Source organism: Canis aureus, chromosome 8 (genome assembly GCF_053574225.1).
Source record: "Canis aureus isolate CA01 chromosome 8, VMU_Caureus_v.1.0, whole genome shotgun sequence".
NCBI classification, from domain to species: Eukaryota; Metazoa; Chordata; class Mammalia; order Carnivora; family Canidae; genus Canis; species Canis aureus.
The window spans coordinates 61,927,450-61,943,034 of record NC_135618.1 but is presented as its reverse complement, the minus strand read 5'-3'; the positions used below and the strand labels follow the sequence as shown (position 1 = coordinate 61,943,034).

The following is a 15,585-nucleotide window of genomic DNA, read 5'->3' as shown; positions in this document are numbered from 1 at the left end:
GGTCTGGGGGTGCTCAAGAGCAGGGCAGGCCCTTCTTGGTGCTGGCCCCACCAGACCCAGAGCTGTGGAGGCAGATAGGCTGGTGGGTCTAGTTTGTGTCTGCGCATCCTGAAAACTGAGCGACGTAACCAGAGCAGCAGACAAGGACTCTCGTCCCCTTCCCCATTGAGGACTGTCCAGCATCTCCTCCAAGTTCCAGCTGGTTCTTTCTTCTTCCTGGAACAGGGCCGTTCTCCCTAGCCTGCCTGACGGCCTCATGCATGCCCTACGCTCAGGGCCCGCCTTCCTCTCCTTGCACCTTGTCCACCACATCCTCTGCTCTGTACAGAGGATGGGGCAGCTCTGCTTCTGTGCAGGGGGCTGATCTGCAGTCCCTAGGAACGTCGGGTGGTGGGTGGGGTGGTCTGCATCCTGAGGGGCGGGGCCATGTGCACTGGGTGGGCACATGGAGCTCAGAGGCTGAGCAAGTCCTGCCCGGTGCCTGGCCAGCTATTAGGCCTGGCACAGAACCCAGCAGCAGCTCCATCTGCAGAGCGGCTATCCTGACACAGATGTGTAGCTGAAGCCAGAGCAGGCTGCTTGCTCCTAGAGGGACTGGAGTGCATGTCTGTGCTGTGGTGTCTAGCCACACCAGCCCCCTCTCCAGTCTCTTGGCTGTGACCAATGGTCACCAAGAGCTTCCAGTCCCCCGGGCAATCTGGGGGCCAGGAGGCTGCGCCCTGGCAGAGGGAGCATGCCCAGCCACTTCTCAGGAGCCCTGCCATTGTGGTTCAGCCCCTTTTACGCTTACTTCATGTGGACCATTCCCTGGCCCTAAGAGTGTCCTGTTCCCTCCTGCCTGGGTGCCTTCTCTCCTCCTCCTGGCAGACACCCTGATTCCTCCAGGCCAGGCTGGTGTCCTTGTAGGGCTGCTGGCTAGGGAGGGGTGGGAGGTGCCCAGCGATGTCAGAGCACTTGGATTTGTGGATGTATTCCAGGGATGCTCAAGGAGCAGAGCTGAGTGTGCATGCAGCAGGCCAGGAGAACAAGATATGTCTGAAATGAGTCCTTTTGTCTGCTTCGTTTCTTTTTTAAATTTTGTATTGGAATATAATCCACATACCATAAATTCACTTTCGAATGAGTATAGTTCAGAGTTGTGCATACATCTCTCATTGGATTTTTTTTTTTTTTTTTTTTTAAGTAAGCTCCATGTCCCACATGGGACTTGAACTCACAATCCTGAGATCAAGAGTCTGAGCCAGCCAAATGCCTCATTGCCTGCTTGGTTTCTTAACATTCGCCCTTTTTCTCCACGAACTTAGAAGGTAGCAAACAAGCTCTAGGAACCTCTAGGGCCTGGCGGAGGGGATGTAACAGGAATTTACTGCCCAGGGGGATCTCTGGGTGGCTTAGCCGTTTGGCGCCTGCCTTTGGCCCAGGGCGCGATCCTGGAGTCATGGGATAGAGTCTGACATCGGGCTCCCGGCATGGAGCCTGCTTCTCCCTCCTCCTGTGCCTCTGCCCCCCCCCCCCCCGTCTCTCTCTCTTAAATAAATAAATAATTTTTAAAAAAGGAATTTACTGCCTAGCCCACTGTCCGATTCTGGGCTGTCTCGGGGTTTGGACCAGCCTCTTGCCCTCAGTCCAGTGAAACCCCAGAGCATGTGGCCATTTCAATACCTGTGTACAATACCTGTGTACTTCTGCACCCTCTTCGCCTCGGGGGTGGAGTGGGCCTCTGTCCCCTCCCCTGAATCTGGAGGTAGAGCCCAGGTGGAGAGGTCAGGAGGCAGGAATAGGGACACATGCTTGTGGCCCTGTTACTGTCACTGCACCTAATTTCCTGGTCCCGCAGAGCCTGGGCATGTTATCTTGGCTGCAGTGTGTGCTGGACAGTGAGGCAGAGCAGGCCAGGGTCATTTGAGGAGGGGAAGGAGGTAGGAGAGGAAGTACTTAGGTACACAAGGAGCATATGGCAGGGGACCTGCTTGCAAGGTTGATCTCAGCACCCTAACAGCTATGGTCCAGCAGGGTGGGCTGCCCTGGCTGTGACATGGGGGGCTTGTGGAGCAAGAGCTTCCAGTCCAGAACTCTGCTTGCTACCTTGCAGTTTGGGATTTTGGCAGTTACCCCATTGAACAGCAGAGAGCCCTGCTCTGCCTGGGGGACACCCAACTCCTCTGCACCACAAGGGGGAAAGGGTTCTTTTGGGCCCTGGGAGCTGGAAGCTTGGGGCTGCAGGTGTGGGATCCAGGAGGCTCATAGTGGACAGGCGGTGTTGGAAGGACAGCGGGTCCTGGATGGCTGTGGGGGCTGGGCTGGGGACACTCCCAGGGGAGCGTCTCTTCAGACGTGTCCTGGAGCTGAGAGACAGACCCTTCTGAAGATGCTGACCTGGTTATCACTTTGGGGCTCTTAGGGCTGGTCTGTGGGGTTCGGCAGCTTCGCCCCCGAATTATAAAAGCACAGTAATTTGGGGCAGGGATGAGCTCCAACCACTCAGAGGAAACCCACTGTCCCTTCTCATTGACCTGCTGGGTCCCTGGTGCCTCAGGGACAGAATGTGGTGGCATGGCGGCCCCTGCTGGACAGTGGCAGGGCTGCAATACCTGAAGAGGGTCACCTAGAGAGGACAGTGTGCACCATGTTCCCCAAGAACTACAGTTAGGACCAGGGCTGTACATCCCCAAACCCCCAGGTTTTCTTGACCTGACAGCCAGGCTAGGGACTTGGGGCTCAGAAGGAAGGGGAGCCTCAGCTGCCACCACCACCCCTGTGCCAACTCCCCAATTCGTTCCAGGGCAGCACAGAGCAAGTGCCTACTGTGTCCACTATACTACAAGTGCACCACAGGGGAATCAGTGATGGGTGGCAAGGGGTTCACTGCCTGCACCCACAAACTGCCTAAAGGTAGAGGCTTCAAGGGCTAGAAATGGGATCTGGGGGCAGCAGTATCCCCCCCAGAGGAGACCCCACTGGAGACAAGAGGGTTACTATGAATAAAGGGTCTGGGAGGAGGGCTCAGGCCAGGCTGAGAGGCCTCCCAGCCTCTGGGACCCAGTGCTCCAGTGTGGGTGTCTGCCCAGGGCCTTGGGCCATGGGGTCCCAAGGTACAGCCCTGTGGCCCCTGCTCCTCCAGACCATCTCTCTCCCACCACTGTACCAGTTAGTCCTTGCTGGGCTGCAGGCCACCCCAAACAGCTTCAGGCTACAGGATTGTATGGTTCTCATTTTCACATTTCTGGGATTGGTTGCCCCACCTGAGGCCTCTGGCAGCTGGAGCATCACTATCTCCCTGGGCTCTCTCCACATGGTCTCTGCAGTATAGTGGCCAGGGGCCAGGCTTTGTACCCGGCAGCTCAGCCTCCCAAGGAGAGACACAGAGACCAGGATAGAAAGAGATAGTGACACTGAGAATGCACCAAGTGGAAGCTACATCCTTTTATGATCTCCCTAAGAAGTCTGCGTGCTGTCTTGCAACCATCCTCCACTGGTTGGAGCAATCACAACCCCCACTGAGATATTTTTAGAAATTTTTATTTATTTGAGAGAGAGAGCCAGAGGAGAGGGAGAAGGACGCGGAAAGAATCTCAAGCAGAGTCCATGCCAAGTATGGAGCCTGACGCAGGGCTTGATCTTACAACCCTAAGATCATGACCTGAGCCGAAACCAAGAGTTGGAGGCTCAACTGAGTGAGCCACCCAGGTACCCCAACCCCTACTGAGATTTAAGGTAAGAACATAGATCCCAGGGCAGCCCTGGTGGCTCAGCGGTTTAGCACCGCCTTCAGCCCAGGGTCTGATCCTGGAGACCTGGGATCAAGTCCTGCATCGGGCTCCCTGCATGGAGCCTGCTTCTCCCTCTGCCTGTGTCTCTGCCTCTCTCTCTCTCTCTCTGTCTCTCATGAATAAATAAATAAAATATTAAAAATAAATAAAATCTTTTTAAAAAAAGAAAAAAAGGGATCCCTGGGTAGTGCAGCGGTTTGGCGCCTGCCTTTGGCCCAGGGTGCGATCCTGGAGACCCGGGATCGAATCCCACGTCGGGCTCCTGGTGCATGGAGCCTGCTTCTCCCTCTGCCTATGTCTCTGCCTCTCTCTCTCTCTCTGTGACTATCATAAATAAATAAAAAATTTAAAAAAAAAGGAAAAAAAAGAACATAGATCCTATATCTCAGTGAGGGGGGGGGGAAATGTCACTTTATAGATGATCCTGTTGGAGGGAAGTCAGAGATAGATGAATGATGGGTGAATAGATGTTAGGTGAATGGATAAATGGATGTGTAGACGAATTGATGGGCAGATAGAGGACGGATGGATGGATAGATGAGTAGGTGATAGGAGATGGATAGATGACAAAAGGATGGATGGATAGGCGGATGGATAGATGATGGATAGATGGAGAGAAGGTAGATGGATGATAGAGGATAGGTTATGAGTAGATGGATGGATGTGTGGATGGGTGGGTGGATGGATAGATATGGGTAGATGATAGGAGATGGACAGATAATAGAAGATTGGATGGATAAATAAATGATGAGTGGATATCATCTATGATGATAGATGATAAATGGATAGATGATAATGGATAGACAGTAGATTATGGGTAGATAGAAGATGGATAGATGGATGGGTGGATAGGTGGATAGATACATGATGAATGGATGGTTGGGTGGGTGAATAAGTAGATGGATGGATAGATGATGGATTGATGATGGATTGATAAATGAATGGATATGTGGATGGATGGGTAGATAGATGATGGACAGATGGATGGATAGGTGGGTGGATGGATGGTAGGTAGATGGTGAATGGATAGATGATGGATAGATGCATGGGTGGATGGATGAACAGATGAATAATGGATGGATAGATGGGATGGATGAATAGTTGGATGGATGAGTGGATGGATAGATGATAGATGATGGGTAGATGATGGAAGATAGATGGTGGATGGTAGATGATGGATAGATGGATGATAGATGATGGTGACGATGGATGGATAATGAGGGATGGATAAAGGATAAATGGATATATAGATGATGGATGGATAGGTGGATGGATGAATAGATGGATGGGTGGATGGGGGATAGGCAGAGGGACTTTCTCTGGGAAATACGAGTCTTGTCTCAAGTGCCCAGTCTCATTGCACCTATTTGAGGTCTGTCGTGATGTATTCGTTTATAGACTCAGTTCATGGTAGATGGGCTCAGAGGCAGCCAGCTCTGTTTGCAGTGTGTGGCACCGATAAACTGTGAGTGCTTCAATACCTTCCTCCCTGTGCTTCATGAAGCTGCAAGGCTTCTTGACCACCTGGTCTGGGGTGTGTGGGGATCCCTTGTGCTCGACCTTGTCCTCAGGCTTGTGATCTGATGCTGGAGAGAAGTCCATGAGATGTGTGACCCAGTGCCTCCTGCCTCAGTCTCCCCCATCCTCTTGGGATTGTGATGTTAGCCTTGTGTGGGGCTGCTGAGGGAGGGAAGGCAAAACCCCTTCATTCAGCGGGGCTCAGCACAGGGGCCATGATGTCAGGCATGAGAAACATGAAGAGACATTCAGTTCTCACTGGAACACAAGGGAAAACCCTTCAGGTCTGAGGACTCCTATAAATAGGACTCACGTGAGTAGAATCCTACAATGTGTGTCCTTTTGTGACTGGTTTATTTCACTGAGTCTCCTGTGTGGTTTTTTAAAGATTTAGTTTATTTATTTATTTATTTAGAGAGGGCACATGAGTATGTGTGGGTGGGTGGGGGGTAGATAGGGATGGAGGGAAGGGGAGAAAAGTGGGATCTAGAATGAATCTGATCCGCGTTTCCCTGACCACTGATGGTGCTGAGCATCTCTTCCCATGTATACTGGCCGTTTCTCATCTTCCTGAGAGAAACCTCTGTTCTGATCCTTTTCTTACTGCTTAATCGGGTCACTTGCCTTCTTTATTACTGATGTTTAAAGGTTCTTTATTCATGGATTTTTGAGATTTTTTCCCTCTTTTTGCATGTGAACTTCAGAGCCACAGCTCAAGTGTCATTGCTAGAAGGGGACAGGGTCAGGGAAAGAGGACAAGCCCCTGTGTCCTCTCTCAGATCTCACCCTTCTCCCCAAACCACATATGGGAATGGCTGTGTGTGGCAGAGGACCTTACCGCTGTCTGCCCAGCCTGGGCCCGGTGAGGGTGGCCGCCTGCCAAGGCCTCGGGCACAGTGCAGGGCTCATGGCTCTGCCAGCCTTCTGTCTGGCAGGAGAAGCTTGCACGCCCCACTCCTCTCACTCCCGGACTCTGATGTGGAAAGCGTCTGGTGGCAGTGTCCTGCCTGCCCACCCTCTGCCTTATGGGACTGTGAATTACCACACCTCTGGCTTTAGGGCATTTGCGTGTCTGTTGGCCCCTCATTTCCTCCTGTCTCCTGTGAAAGTCCAATCATCTTCATGTTTTATTCTTCTGTGTTTCTCTTGGTAAAAATAGTGATGAGCCTTTCTACCAGGGCGGGGCCACAGGCCGATGGCAGTGGCTACAGGAGTTGCATCGGGTAAGGCTGGCTTCAAAAAAGGAACTGTTCCCAGCCACACCAGGAAGCTGTTCCTTGTGGCCATGCATGTGGCTGTGTGCATCTCGGTGGCTTTCCTGCAGCCTCCACTCTTGGGGGGCTGGCTATCTGGGCGTGTGTTTACATTCTTCTTGGGCTTTCCCCACAGCTGATACTTGGGCACACTGGGCCGGGGAAGGTTCCCTTAGGGGTCTGGTGTGGAGCGGGCCTAGGAAGGAGTGAGGCAAAGGCACAGGTATGTGGCTGTCCTGCCTGGCCAGGGCCAGAGGAGCATAGGAAGCCCCAGGAGGGTTCCAGGCCTGGTCCTGGTTCCTTCTCTGCTCACACCTCACCCAACGCCACTCTGGGACCGGCTGGCCACTCAGCCTATGTTACAATGCTCTGTATCTGCAGGGAGGGCTCTACATGTATCTGGGATCTGGGTATGGGAGGCAGTGTTGGCCCCTACCCGCCTCCCTGAGCTCTGTCTCCAGCCCTCTGTCTCTATGCCCGCCATCCCTAAGTGGACTCCTCCCTGATCTTCCATGGGCTTTGGTGGTGCCACCACGGCCCATGCCTCCCGTGGGTGCCCAAGGGCAGACACACAGCCACTCTCTTTATTACCCCCTCCCCCAGGACTGGGTCAGGACCCTGGGATCTGGCCTTGAGACCCTCCAGCACCTCTCCAAAGCCCCAGGCCCCTGTGCTCATCAGCCTGAAATACCCTCCTGTAGGTGGGAGCCCAGGGGAAGTCCTGCTGACTCCTTCCTGTCCTCCTGGTACTTGGTGACCTCCCGTTCTCCCTCCACCTAACACAGGGCAGGGCCTGCCCTTGCCCATCAGCCTATGGAGGCAGGGCAAAGAGGTAAGGCCAGGTGGGGGTCACACAAGCATGACCCCAGGACAGGCTACAGCCGAGGGTTGTAGGTGGGAATGGACCAGCTGGAGGCCCCAAGGAGGCTGTGTGGAGGGAGCATCCTGGGTTTCTTTCGGCTTCAAGAGGAAGAAAATGCTCCCAGACTTGGGCCTGGGGACTCTAAGGCTATTGGACCCCCACCGCCTTTGCATTGCTCCCCAAGTTAGATTGATCCAGACAGCCTAAACCCTCCACACTGGAGGCAGGAGGCAGGGGGAGGGAAGAGAAGCCATGGGTCCCTGCAGGAGTGGGCAGCAGTGGGAGGCTTGAGTAACTGGGCTTGGGGGCCTTCAGCACAGCTTTGCAGATGAGGGACACCTGCCAGCCGGCTGTGTCCTGACTCTGTTGTACGAAAGCAGCCAAGAAAAGCAATGTCAAACTGTGTTAGTTCGCTGGTGAGACTTAGAACTACAGACATTTGTTCCCTCCCAGCCCTGGAGGCAGAAGTCCCGGATGGAGGGCAGGTTCCCCCTGGAGACTTGGAAGGTGGAGCTGCTCCTTGGCCACTGCCCTCCCCACCCTGCTTGGCCGTCAGTCCTTGGGGTTCCTGGTCTGCGGACACATCGCCCCCACCTCGACCTCTTCCTTCTCCATCACACAGCGGCCTCCCTGCGTGTATGCCTGTGTCCATGTCCAAACCCCCCTTTTGTAAGGACACAGTCACTGGATTAGGGCCTGCCCTCATGACCTCACCTTTACTCACTCGTTTGCAAAGACCTGTCCCCAGATAAGGTCACGTTCGTCTTTCTCCATGGACTTGGGCCTCCAGCATGTCCCTGGGGAGGCAGTTCAACCCCCCAGCAGCAAACTCAGTAGTGCACAGTGGAGATACTCCTGCAGTCTGGGCGGGGAGCACTGTCCTCCAGGATTCCTCATTTCTAGGTCACTGCCTCACCAGGCACCACAGGCGCCCTCCTGGCCTCTCTGGCCACTGCACCCAGCCTGCTCTCCTGCCCCAGAGCAAACCTCACTGGCCACCAGGAGGCGCCTTGGCCACACATCCTGCGCCACTTTCACCTCCAGCAGCCTCAGTTTCTCCATTTTGTCTGCAGCTGTGCCTTCAGCTTTGAGTCCCCATCCTGTGTCCCTGGCTGGGCCAGAGGGTCTCTGTCCATGCCCGCCAACACTGTGTATCCTGGGACCCTCAGTTAAGCCGGGGGCCTGCTCTCCAGTGAGGGTCTTGACAAGAAGGCCTGAGTTCCAGCCCACCTCACACCCCTGAGCTGCAAGCCAGCAAGGATGGTGCTTCCTCTGCTTCCAGCCACCTCAGTGGGAGCTTGTCCAGGGCTGGAAACATGGGAGTGCTGGGCAGAAACCAAGTGCCATTCTCGCGCTGCAAAGCTGCTCACATCCAAAGAGGGCTTGGCAGGGGATTCCAAGGACTAGAACGGTTTCTTGATGGTTGTATCAGTCCCAGCTTTGGAGGCCTTAGAAGTCCAGCTGGTACAATAAAAAGGCCTTGTTGATAGAAAGACAGGAAATGATTGAGAGGTGGTTACTTTTGTATTCTCAAGGGGGTGTTAGAACATGGCGTGCTCTGGGCCTGATGATCTCAAAACTCTGGGCTGGGAGTTGGGAGCTCTGGGGTCCACAGGCAAAATCCTGACACTTGGTGTGGGTCTCATCTGGGAGATTCTGTGTGGTTGGTCTGGGAGGGCTTCAAGGAGGAGGTGGCAATGACTTATGTGTCAGCAGGGAAGGGAGCCTGGCAGTACCTCTGTCATCAGCCTTTGGAAAGTAACTTCTCTATCAGGAGAGGCTGAGTGCCAGGCTGAGGACAGGGTTCATCCTGTCCAAGAGGTCCAGGACTGGCTCTGATACCTGGAAGCCTCCGTCCATTCCACTCCTTCCCTGGGAGAGTTAGCCCCTGTGATGCCGGGAAGGGGCCCTGGTCTTACCTTGCCTGCTGACCAGCTGTGTGAGGATTCCGCTGTGCTGTGGGGATGTGGAGCAGGCGGGCCCTGCCCACAGGGGGCTCACTGTTTGCTCAGTGTGGCTGAGTGGTCATGGGCAGATGGGCACCAGGTCTCGCTGGGCCCCTGCCCAGGCCCAGAAGATGCTTGAGTAACTGGGATTGGGGGCCTTCAGCACAGCTTTGCAGATGAGGGACAGCTGGCAGAGGGAGCAGGGCTTGCAGGCAGACAGGCAGGAGCAGGAGCAGGAGCAGGAGCAGGAGCAGGAGCAGGCAGGGAAGTGTGCAGACCCTGTGCCTTCCCTGGCCAGCCTCTCTGGTTCTGGCCCAGTCCCGTCTGTGCTGTCACCATCTGGATCCTGTGTGAGCCTTGTGCTCCTCATGCAGCCCTGACCACAGCCAGTGGGGGCCGCCCCCTTGCCAGGAAACACCAGGGCAGGGGCTGCAGCTCCTGCTCTCGCCTCCTTTGGGGACTCCTGTTTCACATCCTGACTTCTCTCTTCTCATCCACCCGCCTCCCTCCCTCCCTCCCTCCCCTGGACTGTGTCATCACCTCCTCAATCAGAAGGAAAGACAGAGAAGGCAGAAGACCTGCCCCCTTGGGGGGTGGGGGTGGGGACGGCTCACATGGTTCCCTCCTTGCCTGCTGTACACCTGCTGGTCCTCCGAGGCCTCTCTGTGGCCCCTCTGTGGCCCCTCTGCCCCCACGTGGAACCATGGTCCTCTCCGGCAGCTGTCCGGGTATGTGCCTCTTTTCTTTGGTCATGCGCTTACCCAAGTTCTGACGTGTAGCAGCCATGTGTGGCCTTGGGCAACTGATAGGATTGCTTCATACCTCAGTTTCCCCATCAGATGAGAATGAAATAAAATCCATTAAGGGATTTAACCTTATGCCTGGTGCCTAGTCAATTAGTCCGTAGCTGTGACTTGTTATTAACATCTCCGTTGTGCTGGGTGGCAGATCCTGACCCTGGCACAGGGACCCAGAGATGGAAATGCCATCTGTCTTTGCTCAGGAGGCTCCAACGAATGGGGGAGAGACTTGTGACCAGTTAACCACACCGCATCACAGGACTAGTGGCTTAGACATGCAGACCAGAGTGCGTTGCTACTTTCTATGCAAAAAATGGACAAGATTCTGGAATGTCTATGCTCCCTGTGTTGACCGGGGCACCAGTGGAACAGGGATGTGGTGGGACAAGGTCTGGGTGACCTTGACGATGGCAGGTGGCAGGTCTGCCATTGGTTCGTAGGTGCCCCTTCTGGACCCGAGTCCACTTGAAACACGGAGGTGTTGGTGGTGGATGAGGTGGGTTGTGGAGCCTATGACTGACCACCTGAAAATGCCCTAAATGCCCCTCAGCCTGTAACACATCATGGCCCAGCTGAGAGAAAGAAGTAGGTCCATATGGATTCACTTGGCGGGTATGTCAGGCTTATTAAATGAAAACAACACCATAACGCAGCGGCAGATCAGAAGGATCAGGGCTTCCCCTGGTGCTCTCACAGGCTGGGGACCATTCTGGAAGGATGCGCAGGGATTGTTAACAGTGTTTGGCTTAAAATTGCCTGGGATGGGGTAGGGAGTAGCTCCAGTTCTTCAGTGTGATACTTGTTTCAATTGTATGTATCATTGCGTTCATAATTTAAGAAGATGATGGAAAGATTTTGAAAAAGTGCAGAGGAGGGGCCCACCTGGTTACCTGTCCCCTGCGCCTCTCCCCTCACCCTCACTCCCGGGTCCCTGGCCTCCTGACATGGAGGGGCTTTAACTCGCTAAGGGTGCCCGAGCTGTCCTGCCCGGGGGCTGCTGGCCATCTTCTCCCCGCGAGGGGCATGGCGTGGCTGGCCCCCCGCCCCGGTGTCCAGGCGCGCCCCCGGAGGAGCCCACCGGAGCCTGCGCGGCCCCCGCCCCCAGCAGCGCGCCCGCCCGGCGGCGCCGTGCTCGCAGGGGGGGCGGCAGGGAGCCCCCGGCGGTCCCGAGCGCGGAAGGAGGCCGCCCGCCCGCCCGCCCGCCCGCGCCGCTGGGGGCCGCCCGCGGGCCGTGCCGGCCAGAGCGCGCCGTGCGCCCCGGGGCCCGCGCCGGCACACGCTCGGCGGCCGCGGCGGCGACACGAGCGGCGGAGGAGCCGGGCCGGCGGCAGGAATGCGGAACCGGCGCGCGGGCTGAGGCCGCCCAGGATGGCGCAGGGCCGCGGGCGGCGGGCGGGCTGCGAGGGGCCCTAGCGCGGCGGGGCGCACGCTCGGGCCCGGCCGGCATCGCGGCGGGCGGCATCGCGGCCATGGCCAAGGAGCGGCGCAGGGCGGTCCTGGAGCTGCTGCAGCGACCCGGGAACGCGCGATGCGCCGACTGCGGCGCCCCGGGTAGGTGCGGGGCCGGCGGCTGCGCCCTGGTCCCGGCCGGCCCGGTGGGCGCGGGGGCCCGGGTGGCTGCGGGTCGCGCTGGGTGCGCCCGTGGGAGGCGCCGGCCGGGTGGGTGCGGGGCCGGGATGGGTGCGGCCGGGTGGGCGCCGGCCTGGATGCCGGCCCCTGGGGGACACGGAGGGTTGCTGCGGCGCCTGCGTGGCCGGGGGCGCGGGCCCCGGGCGCACCTGCCTGGAGCCGGAGGTCGCCTCCCAGCGGCCCCGGGCCTGCGGCTGGGTCGCCTCCCCTCCCCCCGGGCTGCGTGTCTCGCTGTCACCCGCGGACCGCCGCGTTGCGAAACCTCGCTCCGCAGAGAAAGAGGAAATCGCGCGGGCGAGCAGCTGCAGGGAGAGAAAGGGCGATCTGGCCCCGGGGCTTCTGTGCGTGGGTGTGGGGGTCCACCTGGCTCCCTGCCACCTGGAGGTGACGTCATGGCCTCCCCACCGGGAGCCACCGGTTTGCGCTGCCCTGAGCAGGGGGCTGGGGGAGGAAGGCCAGTGGGAAAGGGCTCCCCTCTCCCCACCCTGGTGCCTGACTGCTTTGGGGCAGGTGGCCAGCTCAGGTGTGGGGGGGGGAATGGGTGCAGCCTGTAACAAGCTCCCAGTCCACCTGCACCCATCCTCCTGGCAGGCATCTCCTGGACTTTGCTCCTGGGTGGCCCTGCTCTGGGGTGATTTCCAAGGCGCCAGAGTCCTGAAGAGCTTCCCCTCCCTTCCTGGGCCTATTTGTCCTGGGATTGGCAGGAAGGGGACAGGCTGTGCTTTCAAGCCAGCAGTACCCTGCTTCTGAGCCATGGGCAGCACCCTCTGGTCCTTGCTGAGGGCGGGGGTGGGGCAGAAACAGCCCCAGAGCCTCACCTACTCATGCCACCCCAGAGTAGAGGGTGGCCCCCCTCAAGGGCTGTTCCCCAGGCACTCCAGAGGGACACTGGACACTCCGCTGGGGGCTCCTAGCCCAAACTCCTCAGAATAAACCTAGCACACCATGGAGTAGCTAAAGCCCCCCAAGAAGGGGGGCTCGCATTTGTCCTGAGACACCAGTCTGAGACACGCAGTCTGCAGGCACTTCAAAAGAGACCTTGTCCCCAGCTCTCCTCTGGGAGAGGTCTTTGGCAGTCCCAGGTCCTGGGAATCTGCTGGTCAGCTTCAGTGTTGCCCAGAAAGGCTATACCAGGAGCTTGAGCATCCCAGAGCCAGGGACAGGCTTCTCTGAGATCCGGGCAGACTGTGGTGGCCTTTTCCCCGGCCTCCTGAGCTGGGGAGCTGCAGGGCCCACCCTGATGGTGCTGTGGGGGCAGCATTGGCATCACTATTGTGTCCAGCTCCCCCAGCTGGCTGGCTCACCTCATACTCCCCTCACCTCTCTCTTCCAAACCATAGTCTTTTCACTTGTTCAGGAAAGCTGGCCACACCAGGGAGAGGTCAGATGAGAAAGGGCAGCCAGTGTGTTCAGCTCTCAGCCATGAGCTAGAGGTTGGGGGCCGGGGAGCTGACCCTGTCCCTCTCCTTTCTGGTTATAGTGCTCAGGAGCAGCTTCTTTAGACCCAGAGCCTCCCTGCGTGACCTCAGGATGGGGGGGGCACCCTGGCAGGTGGGACAGGGGGTTTCCTGGCCTGTTGGGCCCTGCTGTGCACAGCCCACCCACTCAGCAAGAGGCCACTGCCCCAAGGCAGGCATGCTGGGCTCTTGACCAGTCAGTTCTTACAAGTCTTACCCAAGTCTTACCCATTGGGCCAAGCCTCTGGTTTGTCAGAATTGGCCCGTGACACCAGCATCTTGCCTCATCTGTCTGGCAGCCCTGTGGAGCAGACGAGATGCTGGTGATCGCCCCTATTTCACTGCTGGGGCAACTGAGCCCCTTTGAGGGACGTGGTGCTTCAGAGGCAGAGCAGGTCTCTTGATGCTCTAGCCCTGCCTCCCTTCCTACCCTTCCCCCCGCTCCAGGGGGGCGAGGCCTGTTGCCCTGCCTCCTCCCTCATGACCCCCGTGGAATGCGCGCCCACAGCTCTGCTGCTTAGATGAGGCTGCCTGGTCTGTCCAGGTTCTGTGCCACTGTGCCTGCTGCGTCCCAGACAGGCGGCTGAGGGCCACTCTATGGTGATACGGGCTGGCTCATGGCTGCCTGCCTGACCACAGCCAGCCAGGAGCAGGGCATGGCCGGGGCGAGGGTCCCTGAGCATTGGCTCTGGATAGCAGGACATAAGGGCAGGCCTGGAGGGTTTGGCAGTAGATTTGGGCAGACCTGGCCAGCTGGCCATGCAAAGGTTCCTGGGACGGAGGCAGCCTTGGGGTGAAGGAGTCCCTGCAGACCTCCAGAACCTGCTCCAGTAGTGGCCCCCCCCCAAACATAGGAGCAAGCTAACAGCCTCCCAGAGAAGTGTTTCTCCTGATAGCCCTGGGGGAGTGGGTGCGAGTGCATCTCTTGCTCTGCAAGGCCTAGTGGGGTCTCCGCCTGGAGAGAGAGGTTGGGGGGGGGGGCCTCTGCACTTCCTCCAAGCAGCCTGCCTAGTTGGGACAAATGATAGGTTCTCCCCTTAAAGGCTCAGGTCCGATGCTCTAGAAGGATTTGGGGCTCTCAGGTCCTTAATTGGGTTTGGGTGTGGATCATTTTGTGGTACTTTGATGCATGTCACCTGGGCATCTGAATTGCCTGGAGGACCAGGTAAAACCAATTCTGAGAGCACCTGGGCTTTCTGATTTGCATGTCAGCTCAGTGAGGAGGAGGTCTTCGTTTCTGACAAGACAGCTGGTTTGGGCTGGCTGCATGGAGGCTGGGCTGCTCCAGATATGTTTTCCGGAGCCGGGACCGGAGGGTCTGGCCGTGAGTGGCCTGGGGAGACGGTCCTTGCAGCTTAACCACCAGTGAGGATGTGCCTGCACTGCCACGCAGGTGACCTCAGAGCAGAACCTGCTCACTTGGCCCCCAGAAGCTTCAAGGCAGACATGACTCTTCCAACTTGCTGTCAGCCAGGACAGAAGCCTCCTGGTGGTGAGAAATTTCAGGAATTTGGCCTCTTTTGGGAGAGGGTCCCCTGGGTGGGCATGTGACTGTCAGGGGGCTGCTGAGGGGTGGGCTGGGCAGGCAGCACCTATCGTCAGGGCAGCAGCCCACCTGGATTTTATTTAATTATTTGAGAGTGTGGGCACAAGCAGAGGCAGAGGGAGAAGTAGACTCTCCGCTGAGCAGGGAGCCCAATGCAGGGCCCTGGGATCACGACCTGAGCCGAAGGTAGATGCTTCACCAACTGAACCACCCAGGCGTCTCAACGAAATTCTTTTTATTGTGGCAAAATATGCATAAAAGTTACCATTTTAACCATCTTTTTTTTTTAACGATTATTTATTTGAGATAGCGCGTGTGTACACAAGCAGAGGGAGAGAGGGAAGGGGAGCAGAGACTCCTGCAGAGCAGGGAGCCCTGGGAGGGGCTTGATCCCCTCACCGGGAGATGGTGACCTGATTCGAACAAAACCAAGAGTCAGGGACACCCCGGTGGCTCAGCAGTTTGGTACCTACCTTCAGCCCAGAGCATGATCCTGGGGACCCGGGATCGAATCCCACATCTGGCTCCCTGCATGGAGCCTGCTTCTCCCTCTGCCTGTGTCTCTGCCTCTCTCTCTCTTGTGTCTCATGGATAAATAAATTAATTAATTAATCTTAAAAAAAAAAAAAACAACCCACCAAGAGTCAGATGCTCAAACTGACTGTGGCACCAGGCACCGTCTTAAGTGTGCAGTGGCATTAAGTACATTCACACTGTTGTACACCATCCCTACTGCTCTAATCCTCCTGTAAATCTGGACTGCGGACCCCCACGTGCTCCCCCAGCCCCAGCGCTGCCGTCTTC

The 15,585-nt window shown here is 57.1% G+C and overlaps 1 protein-coding gene across 1 annotated transcript in view; it reads left to right on the top strand.

Moving 5' to 3' along the window:
* Positions 1-11,450: 11,450 nt before the first annotated feature.
* The window catches only part of LOC144319226 (arf-GAP with dual PH domain-containing protein 1-like), a 62,352-nt gene continuing 58,217 nt past the window's right edge, over positions 11,451-15,585 (top strand). Inside the window, exon 1 of the mRNA XM_077907082.1 lies at positions 11,451-11,700. Within this exon, the coding sequence (XP_077763208.1) occupies positions 11,619-11,700 (82 nt within the window). The 5' untranslated portion in view covers positions 11,451-11,618. The remainder of the gene's footprint in view (positions 11,701-15,585) is intronic.